Genomic DNA, 18,947 nt, shown 5'->3' with positions numbered 1-18,947 from the left:
AGAAGTTAATGGTTGTCAGGTGGGACCTGTCAGACGCCCCTCCCCCCAGCTCATAAACAATTCCTCATTCATAATTTGGTTATCAATAGAAATATAACCAAGTTGAAGGCAGAGTCGCTGAAATGTTGTTTTTTTTATTTTATTTTATGTTGAATGAACTTGGAGGCCATTTTGGTCGTCCATTTGTAAAACGTGAAGATATGTTTGCTGAAACAACAAAAAAACGGTGATAACATTTGTTCCAATAAAGGAGCGTCGTGCTGGAAAGCAGCCTCGCTGGAGGTTCTTGTATTGATAGTCGGAATGATTAAAAGGCCGGTGCCTGAGGACCGGATTGTTCTTCATGGTTCATAAGATCAAAGTAAATCTGTAAGATAAGACTTTTAAAACCATTGAAAAAAACAACCTCAAAATGAATCCTTAGAGACACAGCAAGCCAATGCCAAGCCTTTAAAACAGAGGGTCTGCAGAAGATGAAGGTGTGAGATAGTTTTTTGGGGGGAAGATTAGAAGGCAACACAATCTGACTCGAGACAAAGGCATCAGAATCTCCATGTTGGTCCGCGACAGAAACAGACAGACTCTGGATATATTCCTCGGATGATAAAAAAACACACCTTACATGTGGAATAAAACGCGGCTCAGTCAAACTTGATCTGGTGTTTTTTAAAGATGGTGCCTGTAATTTTAACAAAGGTTTCTTTCTCTTAGCTTCAGCACCAAAAACTAAAATGTCAGTTTCGTCCTCATTGAGCATTAATATCTTATATACAGCTACAAAGTTCATCAATTGGCCGCACGTCTTCAGGAGACGTGGTAATGTAGAGCTGTGTGTTGTCAACATTGCTGTGACGATCAATGCCATGTCCCCTGATGACATCACCAAGGGGACATATATACAAGTTAAAAAGACCTGTGGGGGCCTGTGACAGAGCCTTGGGGCACACCGCGTTCGATTTCATGAATCTCTGAGGGGCATGGAGGTGAGGTAAGGACTCCAAGTCAGACCTGGAGAGAGTAGGAACTGGAGGGGGTCAGGGTTGGAGGGTCAGACCTGCAGGGGTCAGGCCTGGAGGGATCGGACCTGGTGGGGGTCAGGCCTGGAGGGGTCAGACCTGGGTGGGGTCAGAACTGGAGGGGGTCATGCCTGGATGGGTCAGGCCTGGAGGGGGCAGAACTGGAAGGGTCAAACCTGGATGCATCTGCGCGAGTCTCCTCGCCTCCTGAGTGAGGAGGATCTGTGTGGAAGTGGACAAATGGGTTTCACATAGATCCTTCTTTTCCAGGGGGAGGGAAGACTTGAGAGAGGGCAGAACCAGAGGAGGGGGAGGGGCAGGGGAGGGAGGTGGCAGGAAGTGGTGAGGGGAGAGGGAGGTGGAGGTGGACAGATGAGTCTCCACAGCTCAGATAGACTCTGGTTCAAGCGTTTGAAGTCAGAGGTTAAGTCAGAGACCAGCCATACAGCCTCCACCCTCCTCACATGTTGTTGTCTTTTCAACAATTCTTGCTGTCGTCTGTGTGAACAATTTTCTCTCCTCCACGCACCTGAAGGAGATTGTGTGTTTTACACTCAAACTATAACGACACGACCCCCACAACAGAAATATGGAGTCGGAAGTGTTTGCGGAGAAAGATTTCAATATTGTTTACACATAATATCATAAATGTTTTCATTCATGCAACATTTTAGTGGTTCAGTTTGTTTTATTGTATTTTTAAATGAGGAACCGTTTCTATAAATCCCTCATTTTATTATTAATCCTGTTATTTTCAGGAAATTGGACAGCGTCTCTTTCTATCCAGAAATGTAAGACTTTACAAACTTTGTTGTACTTGAAATACTGAAATTGCGTCAACTTGCACATTGTTGACTATAGTTCCAGTTCAAAGTCATCTTTATTCTCCCCACCACAACCCTCTGCAGCTCATGAATGAGTCTCCCCAACAGGCAGAAAAATGGCAGACAGTTGTATGAATTGTTACGGGAACCTGAAGCATCAGCAGATTTATTCTTTGTGGAAGTAGAAGTGAGGACATCATTAGATGTTGAAGGTCTTTATGCTGGGCTTTTCACTCCACTGCCTCTAATGCTGGTTTTATAAATTCATTCTCGAACTACACTTGATTACCGTATTTTCCAGACTATAGGCTGCATGTTTTTAGTTATTTGGCTGCTGATGACACTTACAATAAGAGATTAGTTTGATCAAAATGTTCTTCTAGATACCCCCTGTGAACAGTAGGCAACACTGAAGTTGGCTTCAGATTCCAGCTCAGCAGATAAGGGAAGAATAACTTGACATGTGGAGCAACTATTTGTCTATTTCTTGTTTTCCACTTTCACAAATAGAATAAAGGTCTCACAAATCTGAAACTGTGTTAATGAATATTTAGCCTCTGTAAGATAAACTACTTCAGATTTCAGGAGTCCAGCAGTAATGGTGTTTCATCTGGACCTGTCTAATGTGGTCTAGGTATGAAAAAATAACCTGTGACATCTCCCCTTTATCATTTTCCCAAATAGAATAAATGTTCTACAAATTCAATATTAGTTGTTCGGCAAATTATATGTGTTAGCTAAAATGTCTCAATTGTTTTTACATCAATACACGGTACAGAAAACAGATGATGATACAGTCAAACCATTTTTCCCTTAACTTTCTCCTTAAGGGCCGAATCGGAATCCTATGGTGGCATTGGGAGTCGTGAGGGGACTATGAGATCATAGTAAAGAATCTTGTGTACAAATGTATTGTAATCGCACAAGATTAAAAAACCCCACCTCTTGGGACACGAGCAGCTCGGTAGTGGTGCCTCCTTGTGGTCCACTGCTTTATTTTCAATGGTTTCATCTGAACCAGCAGTAACAGTTTATCGGTTCCCCCCTCTCTGTAAGTTTTAACCACTTGAATAACTTGGGCTTTTGTTTTTTTTCCCCTCCAGGTTCCACGTGGGAAAAATCCATTCGACAAATTGGCTTCGAGAGGTAAAATAATGTCTCTTTATTCAAATTATACAATTGTATTGATTCCTTCATCAACCACAGTCGGTGAAGTAAATATCTGCACTTGTGCCATTTCATTTAGCCAATAAATGAGACGGATGTGTGAAAAAAAAGTTGTAAAAGTGAATGAAATTCAGTCATTATTATTTTCTTTACTTTATTCTCATCTCCTTTAAAATGGCTGCACACTGTTAAATTTTTGACAAAATAGATCTGCTCATGATGATTACTTTGCGGTTCAAGATCTGTGAGATGGCTCAAAACCCATTTTTTTTCCTCACTTGCAGTGACAGCTGCTTGATAAAACATGAAAAAAAACACCTTAAAATGAACATTAAAGGGACGCATGAGAAACCTGTGTGCATCTATTCCCATATTGATCTTTCTGGCACAGGGGCATTTCAATGAAACAATAGATTGATTCTCAGTTATCTTTCTTAGTCCCCTGAAGGCACCAGCAGCCTGTAAATGACATTCATCAAGTCCAGGTCACACATTTTCCAAAATGATAAAATCACACCGTCCGAGGCTAGAATTAATATTCAATTTAACGTTTTATTCAGATTCAGTGAAACGGTGAAAACCAACACAGTGTAAATTGTGACGTGTTCTTAATTACCGTCCACTGCAGGTAAAGTTGCATTAACGCTGGCCAAAGTGTTCTAAATAAAGAAACCACACAACAGCATTAAGCACCACTTTTTTGCCTTCACTACGACGACAAGCTGAATAAATGCTCCTGACGTGTCCCCGTGTGGATTCCTGATGAAGCCCAAACCTAGTTAGTCCTGACAATCAGTTGACAGGCTGATTTTTCAAAGCGTTTGCAGTTGTGTGTGTGTCTGCTCACATCCACATGATCATATTAGATGTGGTTTCCTGAGTACGGGAATGTCCGAACTCAGCCACGTCCTTTTTCCAGTACTCAACAGCCCTCCGTGGATCGCATACTGTAAGTGGAGGAAGTGGAGCCATAAACATTTATCCCGCCTCCATTTACCTGTTTGTGTTGAGGATTACACTCAGTTATTGTGTGTGTGTTTTGCCTTTTATTGGCTACAAAATAAAGTGAAAAGAATCACATTTTCTGTTTGAATATAACAAATAACTTGACTGCTTTATATATTTATTTATTTATTTATATTTTCTGCTTATTTTCTTTAGTGTGATGTGTAGAGGAGCATCAGGGATCAGATGCAGTCGCTAGAAACAGACGAAGTGTTCAGGAGACACAAACACTAAACTGAGGACTTTTGGTTGTTTAAGAAGTGAAGCAGGTCAACAGTAGATTTGATGCAGAACAACACAGAACCTGAAGTGAAGGTTAGAATTACTATTGCAACAACACATCATCAGTAGGGTAAAACTAACCTTCGCTTTTCACTATTGCTGACCAGACGAGCTATATTACTGACATGGAAAGATTCCAAGGCCCCTTCACACTCACAATGGTTGAAAGATGTAATGTCCTGTATGGATTTAGAAAAAATTACATACACAGTTCGCGGATCTGAAAACAAATTTGAGATATTATGGCGCCCATTTCTGGATTACTTTGAGAGACCTACAATTACAACATCTGAGTAGCCCACCGATTTCCCCCCCCCCCCCCCCCCCCCCCCTCCCCCATTACTTATTATTATTGCTTTTATTAATTTGAATTATTTTTTCTTGTTTGTTTGTTTTGTTTGTTTTGTTTTATTTTGTTTTTTTATATTTTATTTAAATTTTTTATTTATATGTATGGGGTTAAATCAAAGAAAATAATTAATTTTGATGTGTGTTTATTGTAAGTTGTACATTGTTTAATAAAAAGACCCTTGAAAGAAAAGAAGTGAAGCAGGTCAACAGTAGATTTGATGCAGAACAACACAGAACCTGAAGTGAAGGTTATGTGAAGAAAACCCAGAGGATGAATCAGACGAATGTTTAACATACAAGATTAGCTTTGAATATGTGTCTACATATTTATTGACCAGCAGATTGTTGTTCGCCCGTCTTCTACCTGTGTTGAAGTGAATTGTAAAACTACTTGAAAACTTTTTAAGTGTTTGCATGATTTTCAACTTAAGCTTTAGTTTCCTTTATTCTAATAAGAAGTGTGGAACAGAAGAATGTTCTGATCACTGTTTATCTGTGTTACACGGGAGGTTAGTTTTGCTCCATTTATACTTTAATGAGGAAAATGTTTTTTTTTGTGACTTTTAATATTCTTGGTTTGTCTTAAGCTGGTGTGTTTCTACCATCAGGATGACGTCAGTCTCATTCTTTGCTTTGTCTTGTGTTTATTTCTGGAAGCTTCTGACCACCAGCAGAACTATGAAGCAGTAAAAAGTAAAGTTAGTCATTCATTTGTTTTTCAACAAAACATTTCTTAGAAAAAGAAAGAAAATTATTAGATATTTTCTTCATGTGACTTCAGTACTTTGTTTCTGATTTGTAAAGGTTTCTCTGTCCTGACTGAGCTCAGATGTTTGAAAATGAGCCGTCACCAACACTCACACCGTTGCCCCATCAGAACATGTGTGCTCAAAGAAAACACAGGATGCAGAGTCGCTGCTGTGAAGCTGAAATAGAATCGGGTTTGGTTGAGAAAAGAACGTTTGAAACCTGTTAGCTATTTCCAGGACAGCTTTTATTCGCTGTAATTGTACGAGCAATCATGACACCTCACAAAACGCGTCCCCGGGCTGCATAAATGCATCACACCAGGTTATATGAAGCTGAACGTTGCCGTGGTCGTCACGGCAACACTTCCCCACCTCCGGTCAGTTTCCTGGTTTTCTGTTCAGTTCCAGGTGATTCAGTGCCACCTCTGTGCCGGGTTTAGTTGAATAAAAAGCACAGGTTGTGCAGAACTGAGGTAAATGTGTTCTATATGATATCTTTCTACGAGTTGCCCTATGTTGACGGTGACTCTGATGAATTAATCAGGGGACTCAGAAGGAGGTAAAACAACAGGAGCGACTGGACCAGAAGTCTCGTTATGAAGCATAAAACCTTTCAAATGGGGGTAAACATGTTGTTCAAAGCTGAGGTCAAAACGGTAGAAAAGAAAAGATCCGTCAATGGAATTTCACTCACTTCTTAATAGCAACACATTCAACCCGGCAGGCCTGATTTCATTAAAGAGGGTGGCGCCCTTATAAAAGCTGAGGCCCTCAGTGCAACGTGTATTATAAGAACGGTGGAGCAATGGAAAAGTCCAGATTCTCAGGCGCTCCTGTGAGCAGGTGGAGTTTTCTGAGCAATATGACTAATACCGGAAGGAGCGGAGCGGTAAAGCTCCCGTTGTTTGAAACGTGGCAGCGGGATCTGGGTCCCGGGGTCAAGCTCAGAACGGCACGTCTCAGGGGGCTGCTCGCCACTGCGATTCCCAGAAGAGCTGCTTCGTGTTAGAAGTGCCGGTTTCCATCAGCAGGTTGTCATTCCGTCCCGCGCCAGCGACCGGTTCACAGATTTCGGAGGTTTTGGGGTTCGTCTGCTTTCTGTCAGCGCTTCTTCTCTGTTTCGTTTGCCTACAGTGTGATTGGCGCAGATGCAGGCAACGGCATCCGGGTGTTTTTCCCGGACATCGGCATGTTTGTGGTGGGTTTGGCCGTCTGGCTGCTGTGTCGCAGTCTGGTCCAGAAGAGGCCACCTGAGGACATGGCTCAGTACAACGCAGACTTCGATGCAGAGGAACAGGTGGGCTTCATTCTCATCGACACACATCTGATAAACTCTGGTTACCCTCATTTGAATGGAGAAATTAGCTGCAAAAATTGTTTGACCCCAATGGGCCCTCTGACACCCCCCCCCCCCAATAGGCCCTCTGACCCCCCTCACCAATAGGCCCTCTGACCCCCCTCACCCCAATAGGCCCTCTGACCCCCCTCACCAATGGGCCCTCTGACACCCCCCTCACCAATAGGCCCTCTGACACCCCCCCCCCCCAATAGGCCCTCTGACACCCCCCCCCCCCAATAGGCCCTCTGACCCCCCCCCCCAATAGGCCCTCTGACCCCCCTCACCAATAGGCCCTCTGACCCCCCTCACCAATAGGCCCTCTGACCCCCCTCACCCCAATAGGCCCTCTGACCCCCCTCACCAATGGGCCCTCTGACACCCCCCCCCCCAATAGGCCCTCTGACCCCCCTCACCAATAGGCCCTCTGACCCCCCTCACCAATGGGCCCTCTGACCCCCCCCCCCCCAATAGGCCCTCTGACCCCCCCCCCCCCCCCCCCCCCATGGGCCCTCTGACCCCGTCCCGAGTGGGCCCCTGCTTGATCCAGTGAGAGGAAACAGTGACGGCTTCGGAGGAAAAATAAAATTGTCACATGCAGCTGTTTTGATTTAGTTTTTTTGTCCTGAAATTATATTTCCCTCCATAATAATGGAGCCAGATTTCCTCACGCTGGATAAATGTTTTTGTTTCGAGGCAGAATTGGACACATGCGACTGTATACAGATGAACCATCTGTATACAGTCGCTCACACGAGAAGGTTTGCTCTCATCACTGCTCACACAGTTTCCAGATGACAGATTGAGGCTCTGAAGGAAAGTGATGGAAGGAAGCTAAATAATGTCACTTAAACAACAAGCCAGTGTGTGTTGCACCGACTTATTGTTTCTCTTCCTTTCCGGAGCAAATACAGACTAAAACACAATATTAATGGAGTTAAAGTAGGTGCATAAATACAAAAAAATGTCCCTCTGTCACATTAGACATTGACAAAAGATTTACATTATGTTTAATAATTAAAGTTGTCTGTAAAACTCATGTAAGGACTGATATTGAATCTTTTTTTTTCTTTTTTTTTGTGGTAATCATTTCCTTCAAACTTCCATGTAAACAATGTATTTATTTATTTATTTATCCTTCATTGAACTAGGAAGGTAAAATCCACTGAGATGGAGATCTGTTTTACAAGGACCTGGCCTAGAGGTCTGCATCACCCGTCACATCATCAGATTTACAAAAACCAGCACATTTGATAATATTCAACTGTCAAAATGATGAAATACAGATTTTTAGAGACAATTTGAAAAGATAAACGCAATAAAGTGCAATAGTTGGAAATTAAGTTGCATTAGTTCAATGTAAAATATTTAAAAACACAAACACTAACTGATTTAACACCTGGTTCCAAGAAAATAATGGAAATGTTTCAAATAAGCCGTTTTAGACATTTTGGTGTCTGATTGGACGCTGATTCAAGCAGAGGAGGCAGAGAAACTCAGAGCTTTCCACTTCAGTCTGAACTTCAGAAACGTTCAGACTGAATTTACCAAAATAATTTCGGACTGAAAACCACACACACACACACACACACACACACACACACACACACACACACACACACACACACACACACACACACAGGCGCACACACAAACACACACACACTCCGCTCTTCAGTAATGAAACTTTAAATTAAAAAGCGGTTCAACCTGGAATCTTATAAAAGTGCCCATGTGGTGTTTTAAAGTCACAAAAAATAAAAATAAACACCATTAAATTCCATTTATTTATATTAAAATCTGTGGAAAGTGTAAAACCAAACTCATAATCCCACTTTATTGAAATTCCAGACACATTTCACTGGATTCCTTTCACGATAAATTAAATTCTGCTTTCCACATCGTAAAAATTATTTATGAGCAATAACTATTTAATGATTTAATTGTGATCGACATACTATTTGTGATTTAGAGGAAATTAGATTAAATGCAGTTCACATATAATTACTTATTCATTGAACATCAATGATTAGAGTTGGTATTTTTATTATTTAAATAAAACCTTTCAGACAATAGACAGAAGTGCTTCAGGTCACACAAGTGTTTCACAGAAACATTATTACAAACAGACAAACTCGGGACAATAAAGACAACAGCCAAAGCAGAGTTCACACAATTTTACTCAATATGATGTATTATTTTTCTATATTTGGAGAGAAACAGCATTCACTCAAAGCCAAGAGGAAGGTATACAAATTGTCTTTGAATTTAAATATATTGCTCTTTGTGTTGAGTTGACATTAATTCTGTAGTTTTTCATGAAAAAAATATGCATTACAAGCAGTCTTAAGTTTCAATCTTAAGATAAAAAATTTGATTAACGACAATTAATTACAGGAAATTGTGCAATTCATTTGTTTTGTAATTGTGACAGCAATTAGTTTTTTATGGATTAACATCATTAATAGATATACTGTATACGTATATACGTGCAGGCGTAAAATACACAATTGTTTCTAAAACATGCAGACATATAAACAACAGTAAAATACTTATATAGGCAATGAAAGGAATGAAGGGAGAAAGCACATTGAGTATTTGCAGACATTTTGAAAAGCGGTCCCTCGGTCAGGTGTGGAGGTGACGGAGGAGTTGTTACTGTGACCTGGTTTAAAGTGTCTTCGGCACCACGGAGAGCTTTGACCTGCCTCACCTTCATCCTCCTCATAGGAGGAAGAGGAGAAGCTCAGCCTGGATGACAACATCCTGCTGGAGGAGGACTTTGAAGCCGGGTACGACGCAGAGGAGGACGAGGACGATGAGGAGCTGGGCGAGGAGGAGGAGGATGAAGAGGACGACGACGAGGAAGAGGTGAAGGAAAGTGCAAAGATGAAGGTCCTGCGGCTCGTGGCTGAAGTGGCGTCCAAGGTGAAAGAGATCATCGGCAACCTGATCATCACTGCAGGGAAGGTGGTGGTGACCATCCTGCTGGGAATTACTGGTGAGCTTCCTCTTCCTCTCTCTCAGAATGTACAAGCAGGCAGTGACATGGTCCAGCCAACAGTGACTCTGCACTTCTGGAGAATTTTTCTCATCAGAGGGGAAATCAATTCAAGTGACCCGAGTCCATTACTACAATAAACAGGAGGCTTATGATGAATAATCCAGCCTGTTTAACTGCTCCAGTTGAGTCCAGTTGGTTCTGCTCAGCACTTTCTGGTCCCAATTCTCCACCTCGGTTTATTTTGGGCTCATTTATTGAGCACAGGGAGGCTCCTACTCTCTCTGTGACGTGGAAGCACTCGTACAAACATAACCTCTCTTACATCATCCTTACGAGTGACTCAGCAGAAAGATTTCTGGTGGTTTGGATCTTCTCTCCAGTGGACTTTCCAAATGTTTTTTGTTTTATTCATGCTTTGTATAATATTTAAAGGTGTCTTTCTCTGCCCTTAAGGACACTGCACAATACAACAATTTACAACATTAAAACAGTCAAAGCAATGCAAGACAGATTTCTTGTATTGACATCAAATGAAATATGCAGTTGTGAAAATGTGTTTTGAGTTGTGATTTGAAGTGGGGAATGTGCTTTTGGCAGTCTTGTGTTGATGAGATATCTTTTCACATTATTTTCATACCAAACTCTCACATTAAATACTGCAACCAAAAGCAGACCCGACGTGGATTTTGAGTGTCTTTTAATCCTGCCGACGCTGCAAAAATCCTAATTCCTTTTGTAATCGCCATTAACTTCCATGTGCAAAGCATGACATTCATTCTTTGTTTGATGGACACCTACTGAAACATGATGTATGTAGGTTTTTTACGAGTGTCTTTCATCAAGTTCAGGAATGGGAATCAAAAACCGGTTCTTGAAGAGAACCAGTTCCCAGTGTTTCAAATCCTTTAGTCCCTTATCGATTCCAGTGGCTGTCACTGTGTTGCAGTGTCATTCACCAGTGCAGCCAGCAGGAAACAAAACGCCCGAGCGACACAAACGCTCAAACGTTTGGTTCCATTTCAGGAGAAAGGACGACAACAGACCAACTTGCAGGACCTGCAAAGTGGATATTTCCTCAAAGGGTGGAAATACAAAGCAATATACAGAAAAAAATGTGCTCAGGCAATTTGTGATAACTTTAAATGAATGTTGCATTTCGATCTGCTCCAGAGTGAATCTCAACCCAGCAGCGGCAGCAGCAAAAATGCTAACACGTCCCCTGCTGATGATATACAGGTTTCATTTACAAATGAGAATCGATAAGGAACCGAATCGTTAAGCAGAATCAACAATGGAATCTGAATCGTAAAGATCGGATCCATTCCCCACCCGGTCCAAGTTTTCCTCAGTTCTGATCCATACGTGCTGATATCTTAATGAATACTGTTGCTGCTTCAGGAACTTTCTTATATTTAACTCATAGTTGATTAAAGTATTTTTCTTTGTTGCAGCAAAAGCAAAACTGTTAACTGTTAACATTCTCGTATTACAAGCTGGACTGAGCAGATGGACATTTCTAAACCCTGAGAAAACCCTGCTCCCTCTCCTGTTGCCTTCATCGTTTTGTAAATTCTCATGTTTACCGTGGAAACTGTGACTGAACTTCTCATTGCTGCTTTCGTCCCTCTGGGATGTCGTGAAACAAGTCGTCTGCTTACAGTCTTGTCTTCTTGCTTCTGCAGGAGTCATGTTGCCCTCGTTGACCTCAGCTGTTTACTTCTTCATCTTCCTCTTCCTGTGCACCTGGTGGTCCCTCTGCCGGACCTTCAACACGCTCATCTTCAGCTGCATGTGTGTCCTGATGGCCATCTTCAGTGCGGGACACCTCATCGTGCTCTACCTATATCAGTTTCAGTTTTTCCAGGAGTCCATCCCAACCGATGACCACTACATCAGGTCAGGAGTTCAGCTCCTTCCTATCCTGTCGCCATGCGCACGTCTCACAGCCTGACTTCATGACATGTACAGAATCAAAAAAGCAACTCGCATATTTGTAACCGAGTGTGGACAAAAGCAGTTTTCTTCAGATAACTGCCAGATTGAAAGTTATTTTAAAAATAAAACATCACAAGTTACTCATTAAGCTTTTCAGTCCAACAGCCATAAACTCCAAATCAATCTTTTCACCATGAAGAGAATTGTGGCCATAAGGGGATTACAGAACTCTTTTATTGGTCACAAACTAAAATGTTTTAATTTGTTAGGAAGCAACACATCTAGATACTTTTCTCCAGTCTGATTTACATTAGTCTGGCTTGTGTTTAAATGGCAGTGAATGAAAGTTAAACGTTCAGTTATGTCTATGTTGTCAGTGTGATAAATGGTTGTGTTTTTATCGTTACGTAGCGCAAGCTGGAGCTCCTGCTGTCTGACATCTTAATAATGTGAAGACACTTGGCCTGAGCATCCAGAGCTGCTTCAGCAACAAAATATTTATCGCGCCCGAGGCAGATTTGTTTAAACCGTAATAAATATTTTGTATTGTAACAAACAAGAAGGCAAAAGAAAAGGCAAACGCAGATGGCGAACAAGCACCTACTCACAGCTCATCACTTCCTGCTTTATTATGCATGATAAAGCGGGAGATCAGCGGTCTGGCTGCGGTGCTGAAGTGCTGGCGGTCCAAGCGAAGCCACATTGCTCTGCACGTTGTTGGTCACAGATGTAATGAAATCTGACTCAGTGAAGAGCCTCCAAGTCGCTCTGAGTGACGACACAGCAGGTGCTGCTCAATGACCTCTACTTAGCTTTTAAGATTTCAGCAAAGACAAAGTGGTTCACATGATCCGTCACATTCAAACATTCACTCACATGTTGTCTGTGGATTGTGTTCACACCACTACAAGCAACTTCAGCTTCAGTTTGTTGCTTAAGGATGCAGCGTTGCGCACACACATGAATCCACAGGAATCATCTATGGCAAATGGATATTCAACTGTGCAAGTAGCCCCAAAGCGCTTTACATCATGAATCACATTCACCCATTCACACACACATTCCCACGCCAATGAAGGCAGCTGCCTTTCAAGGCACTGTAGGGATTTCTTACCTCATAAGGATCACTATTTATGTTGTGGTTGACTATCGATAATGATTAATAATTATCAAAGATGGTTATTAATTATGTTATTGAAATTTAATCTGATCTGTATCAGAACCTCGGAGCTCCACCTGTCTTAACAGGAAATGATAGCCAATTCAGTTCTATCAGTCTCATAAGATATACTAAACAGTTCATCAGGAATTTGAATTAATAGTTAAATTAATTACAATTACCAGAATTAACAGTAAAGGTTGAAGGATTTTGGAGTTCTTGACACAGAAGAGTCGACATTTCATTCTCCTTTGTGCTCATTAATAAAACAGCAAGTATGATTCCAAAAATTATATTTATTTACAATGAAAACAAATAAAACACACATTCTTGTGTGTGTGTGTGTGTGTGTGTGTGTGTGTGTGTGTGTGTGTGTGTGTGTGTGTGTGTGTGTGTGTGTGTGTGTGTGTGTGTGTGTGTGTGTGTGTGTGTGTGTGTGTGTGTGTGTGTGTGTGTGTGTGTGTGTGTGTGTGTGTGTGTGTGTGTCGGATCACAAGAAACTCCATTCAGATGGAGGTTATCAGAGAACAGGAAGTCTGTCCTGGGTCTCCACCATGTGCTGGAGAACAATGGAACATGAAGCTAGTCTTTAGCGTCTGCTTCCTGTGTGTCTCTGCTAAAGGACCATTTCTAGAATGACTTGATGTGAATGAGACTTGTTTTGTAAAACGTCAGGAGTCGTCAGATGGTGTTCAGTTACTGTGTGATGTTGTCTTTGATGTGATATGTGTAGGATTGTGAGTTAACTAGTTAGTACAGCAAAGATTAGCATGCAGACCCTGTGTCTGTGGCAGAGCTAACGTTGGTTTACATGTTGATAACTGCTCCTAATATCATTATCTATAGAACTCAATCACTGTAACAGAACCAACACATCTTCATGAAGTTAAACAGTTCTATCATAGCATCAGGTTTAACTAATCTCAGGTAAAGCCCAGTTGTTGTTCCCACTTCCTTGAAGGAGTTCAGTTGTTGTCCTGCTGGAGGGAAGCTGGTGTCTTCTCCTGTAGTTAGCACCTCCTGCTAACTGTGGTTTGCTGGTTCTGCAGGCTGAGGAGAAGAAGATGAAGTTGATGTTTCAGGAGTCCTTCTTTGCAGCTCCTGGTTGTTCCTTTTGTCCAGACTGAGGAGCTGGTCGCTCAGGTCTGTGATGGTTTTCCTGCTGGTTGAGGAAAACACAAAGAAGTTCTGTGAGGCGTCGTGTCCCTGGTCCGTCCTGGAGGAACCGGTTGGTTTTCCTTGGTTGATGGGAGATCAGACTCTGGGTGCTGGTCTCTGGATCAGGGGAAGGTCTGACCCTCGTGGTCGGGTCAGCAGAGGAGTTGAGGAGTGAAGGCCCCTGGTTGCAGGCCTCTGGTGTTAGCTGTATGCTAACACTGGGTGAGCTGTCTCTGGTGTTAGCTGTATGCTAACACTGGGTGAGCTGTCTCTGGTGTTAGCTGTATGCTAACGCTGGGTGAGCTGTCTCTGGTGTTAGCTGTATGCTAACGCTGGGTGAGCTGTCTCTGGTGTTAGCTGTATGCTAACACTGGGTGAGCTGTCTCTGGTGTTAGCTGTATGCTAACACTGGGTGAGCTGTCTCTGGTGTTAGCTGTATGCTAACGCTGGGTGAGTGGAGCTGCTGGGAAGCAGCTCTTCCTTGGTGTTCACAGAGACTGCAAGACTGGATTTTGCAGGCTTTTGTTGAAAGTTTGTGGATTCGAAGGTATCGAATCCTGAGAGCTTCAACCAATCAGTGACTGGGGGAAACGTCTTGTGATCAGAAAACGGGGGAGGATCTGCTGTGGCAAAAGGTCCCCCCACTGGGTGTGATGGTCAATCACATTCCTGTGTCCCAATTCATATGTCATGACTGTGTATCATGACAAATGAAAAGTGTCTTTCCCTAGAAATGAACAAACGCTCTGTGTTCTTGTGAGATCCCAACAGCACTGTCATTAGGAACAGTTTTGGGTTCAGTGTCTTGCTCAAGGACACTTCAGCATGTGGAAAGGTGGGGATTGGAATCAAACCCGCAACCTTCTGATTGGGAAACGACTGCTCTACCCACCAAAACGATCTTTGATTTATGAGCTATATTCGCACAAAAACACACATGTGAATTAAACGGTTTGAATTACAACCCACTGAACGTTTCACCTTCACTCCACAAGAGGACGCTGCTCTAAATCAACATCCAGGCCAAGAAATGACAAGCAAGACTTAACTATGATTATGACGTTTCTACCAGTGGTACTGCAAGTTTTGGTCTGTGTCTGGAGTCTTCTATACTTTTCACAAGGTAGCAGGACACTGGAGTTGGTTCCAGCTAATGAGCGAGGACAGAAACCACTGGACAGATGGCCAGTCCATCTGAGGACACACACACGCACGCACGTGCACACGCAAACTCCACACAGAAAGGACTGACTGGTATTTTGACCCCATGAACTTCTCGCTGTGATGTGAGAGTGCTAACCACTACTCCATGGTTTTTATTAGTGTCTGTGCCGGGACTACGTATCTCATGTGGAGCATACATGTGCTTTAATTCAACACTTTATAAAAGAATCAATTAACTCCAGGTTTTACCTGAAGAGCTCTTTAGAGTGTGACTTCTTTAATAACAAATATCAAGTCCACTTTTTACAAGTTCTGTCATTAATCTTTTTGACCCTGCTTCATTATAAATAAATCAGCAGATCATCTTTAATCAACATCGTGTCTTTCATCAGCCCTGGCTGAAGTCTAGTCTGGGATCTGTTTGCTCCTACTTTGAACAGTGAGTTGCCGGCCTTGGACAGATGGATGAAGCCTCTTCTGGTGGTCTCTTCATCATGGCTCCCGTCCTCTCCATGACCCATCTCAATCTAACGACTGATTTGTGTCCAGAGTCTCCAGCTGCTGAAAGTTTCCGGTTCAATTAGTTGAATTGAGTTAGTTGGGTGGTAGCAGCGCAAAGTTCCCATTGATTTGAATCACATTGGAGGGACACTATTCATTTTTCACAATTTGCTGCAAACAGAGCCTCACCCGATCAGAAAGCTGACCAAGAAAGATGAGACCCATTGACGACTCCTTCATTCAATTATTATGTCAATGCTCATCTATGGTTCACTGACAAAGATGGTTACCAACGGCAGTTACACCATGCGTGTCACACATTCAGCTGAAACACTGCAGCTATGTCCACTCCTCAAACACCGAGGTCTCATAGTTTTTAATAATCCAATTCAATTTAGAATCTCCCCTCTGTTCACCAGGAAGTTCAGAAGTCAGAAGCAAAACGGAATTTAATAGACATGAATGTACCCACAATAATGATAATAACAGAAGTTACACTGCTAAACCTCCAGACTTTCATGGAACTTTTTTTTTTTTATTAAGTTGTTAGGGTTATTTCTTGAATGATACGGTCACTGTAAGAAGTCAATAATTAAGTAATTACAGTAATTAGCAGTTTAATTTATTGCCAGTGTCACTCATTGTCAAGACAGAAAATGGATGCAAAAACATCAATTTATTATTTTTCAGGGTTTTTTTCCTGTGTGACCCTCTTAAATACAAATGTCATATATTCATCTTCAACTTTAACATTTTAAATGTTGGTTTCCTTACTCAATGTCATAGTTGTGTCGAAAAAAGCTGAATTGACTTTGCATGATTAGTTAAAATACATTATTAAATAATGTAATGGCTCTGAAATTGAAACACAAAATATATTGATGCATTTTAGTTAGTTTTATTTTTTATAATAACGTGTTTGACACTGTCCAGTTATTCCACCAATATAAATCTTGCATTAAATAAATTTGATTTATTGTTGATAAAACAGTGAAATTCCACTGAAACTCATTTGAATCTGTATCACATTTATTTGAGATATTAAACCACAATTGTTTCATCACATTCAACATTAAAGTTGAATTGAACCTTCAAATAGAACAATATGGACCTTATATATCAGCATCATCAAGCTGACATTTAAACTGTATGTCTTTGCACCGATGGCTGGGGGTCATTATATTTCAATATAAAATTAGAATAATTGCAATTTTCACTACAGATGATGATGATGATGATAAAAATAATAATAATAATAACACACATCACAATGCCTGGTCACAAATGTGCAGGAAAGTAGTGAGAAGAAATATAACTTATTTCAGAATCAGAATCTTCTTTGTCATTGTAACAGGTACAACGGAATTTCATAGAAAGTTTGGGGGAAAGCAGGACAACATGAGGTGAGGAGAGGAGGGGAACAAAAGGCAGATTACAGACTGGGCTCCTGAGAGCCCAGTCTGTAATTGGAAGAAAATAACCCACCTCAGGCACATTTAGCATCAACACAGACAGGTTACAACATATTTCTCGTGATATTTACTGTCACTCTTATCCATTTATGTTGAACATAATTTGATCCTTAGTCTATAGTGTGTTCTTAGTCTATTCTATTCTATTCTATATGTATTCAGTGTTACAGGCTGGGTCTTGTTTTTCATGTTGTTTTCATTTTTTTATTTATTTTTTTTACTTTATTTTTATTTATTTTTTAATAATGAACATGAACATGAAAAATCACGTTACAGAACCTTCCACGACAGCAAGACAGCATATACATGACAATGTAAGAAAAATAACAATAATAATACTATGACAACAGAACCGATATGAGACAAATACATAAAAAAAATTAAGACAGTACTGTATTGTGTAGGTGACCATTCAGTTCGACAGGTATTTTTCTATAGGGAACCATTTTCTCATGAAGATCAGACTTCAACTGTAGTTTTGCCGTTAAAGCCTCCATTCCATACACCTCTCTCACTTTTTGTTTCCATTGTCCCACTGCTGGTGGCTGAATTCCTCCACTTTGTCACCATTTTCCTTGCAGTCATCAATAGTATATGTAACAGGTGCTTTTGATTTTTGTAAACTTGTTCTCGGGAGTCAAATCAAGAAGAAACTGGCCTGGCGTGTGCGGTACATCGACTCCCAGAACCTTATCCAACACTTATCTTCACACCCCTCCAGAAAGGAATCAAACTTGGGCAGTCCCAGAATATATGTGAATGATTGCCAACCATTCCACATCCTCTCCAACACTTTCTTGCATTCGGATGGTCAACAAATTTAGAAACCACCAAAGGTGTGTTAAAGAACCTTCTCCGTCTTCCAATCAAACTCTTTCCACGTGTTACTATTGATTCCTTTATGACAGCCACTACACATTGTTTCCCACTCTCCATCCTCTATTATAATATTCAGTTCCAGCTCCCATTTATTTTTAATGTAGTGAGTATTGTCTGATGTGTCCGGTAGCAGGTTTCTATAGAAATGGGAAACATGTTTTTTGTTTGGTAGATGGTGTCTTATTATATTTATCAGGTAAGTTTCAACATTTGATGGGGTGGTTTTAATTGTATTCCAATTGTTATGGTTTGTAATATAGTGTCTAATCTGAAAGTAATGGAACATATTGGTTTGGGGTAAAGAGAACTTGTCTTGGAGATATGAGAATGGCTGTAGAATATTATCACAAAACAGCTGATCAATAACCTTTAGGCCTCTGCCTTCCAATCTCTTAAAGGTAATGTCCACTGTGTAGGGGGGGACATCTGGATTTCCGGTAATCTGCATTGCCCGTGAAAGACCAGCTGTCCCTTTAATTCTTTTCTGGACTGTTGACCACACTTTTAATGTGTGTTTTATCCAAACATTTTTTATTTCCAGTTTCTTCTGGGACTGCTTGCCTAAAAACACTAGAGTGGACAGTGGAATAAGCTGGCAATGAGTTTTGCTCTATGTTTACCCATCCCGACTCCACATCAGTGTTAACCCAGGCTACCACCGTTGTTAGCTGCGCTGCCCAAAAGTAGAATTTCATGCTAGGAAGGCCAAGTCCACCCCTCCTCTTCTCAAGAGTAAGCGTTTTAAGTCTCACTCTTGGTCTCTTATTTTGCCATATGAACTTATATATAAGTCTGTCCAGCATTGTAAAGGCTGATGTTGGGACCATAACTGGGAGAGACTGAAATAGGAACAAAAGTCTGGGAAGTAGATTCATTTTAATAGCTTCCACTCTACCCAGAAGAGACAAAGGGAGCACATCCCATCAAGCGAGTTCCTTCTTAAAT

At 41.3% G+C, this 18,947-nt stretch overlaps 1 protein-coding gene across 1 annotated transcript in view; it reads left to right on the top strand.

The window, feature by feature from the left end:
- Positions 1-18,947, top strand: part of piezo2b (piezo-type mechanosensitive ion channel component 2b) — a 141,405-nt gene that overhangs the window by 23,405 nt on the left and 99,053 nt on the right. Inside the window, exons 4-7 of the mRNA XM_080503219.1 lie at positions 2,944-2,986; positions 6,529-6,691; positions 9,461-9,731; positions 11,417-11,630. Coding sequence (XP_080359345.1) covers positions 2,944-2,986; positions 6,529-6,691; positions 9,461-9,731; positions 11,417-11,630 — 691 coding nt within the window. The remainder of the gene's footprint in view (positions 1-2,943; positions 2,987-6,528; positions 6,692-9,460; positions 9,732-11,416; positions 11,631-18,947) is intronic.

Source organism: Blennius ocellaris, assembly GCF_963422515.1.
Source record: "Blennius ocellaris genome assembly, chromosome: 10".
Taxonomy (NCBI): Eukaryota; Metazoa; Chordata; class Actinopteri; order Blenniiformes; family Blenniidae; genus Blennius; species Blennius ocellaris.
The sequence above is the reverse complement of the archived record's forward strand: the minus strand, read 5'-3'. Positions and strand labels throughout refer to the sequence as shown.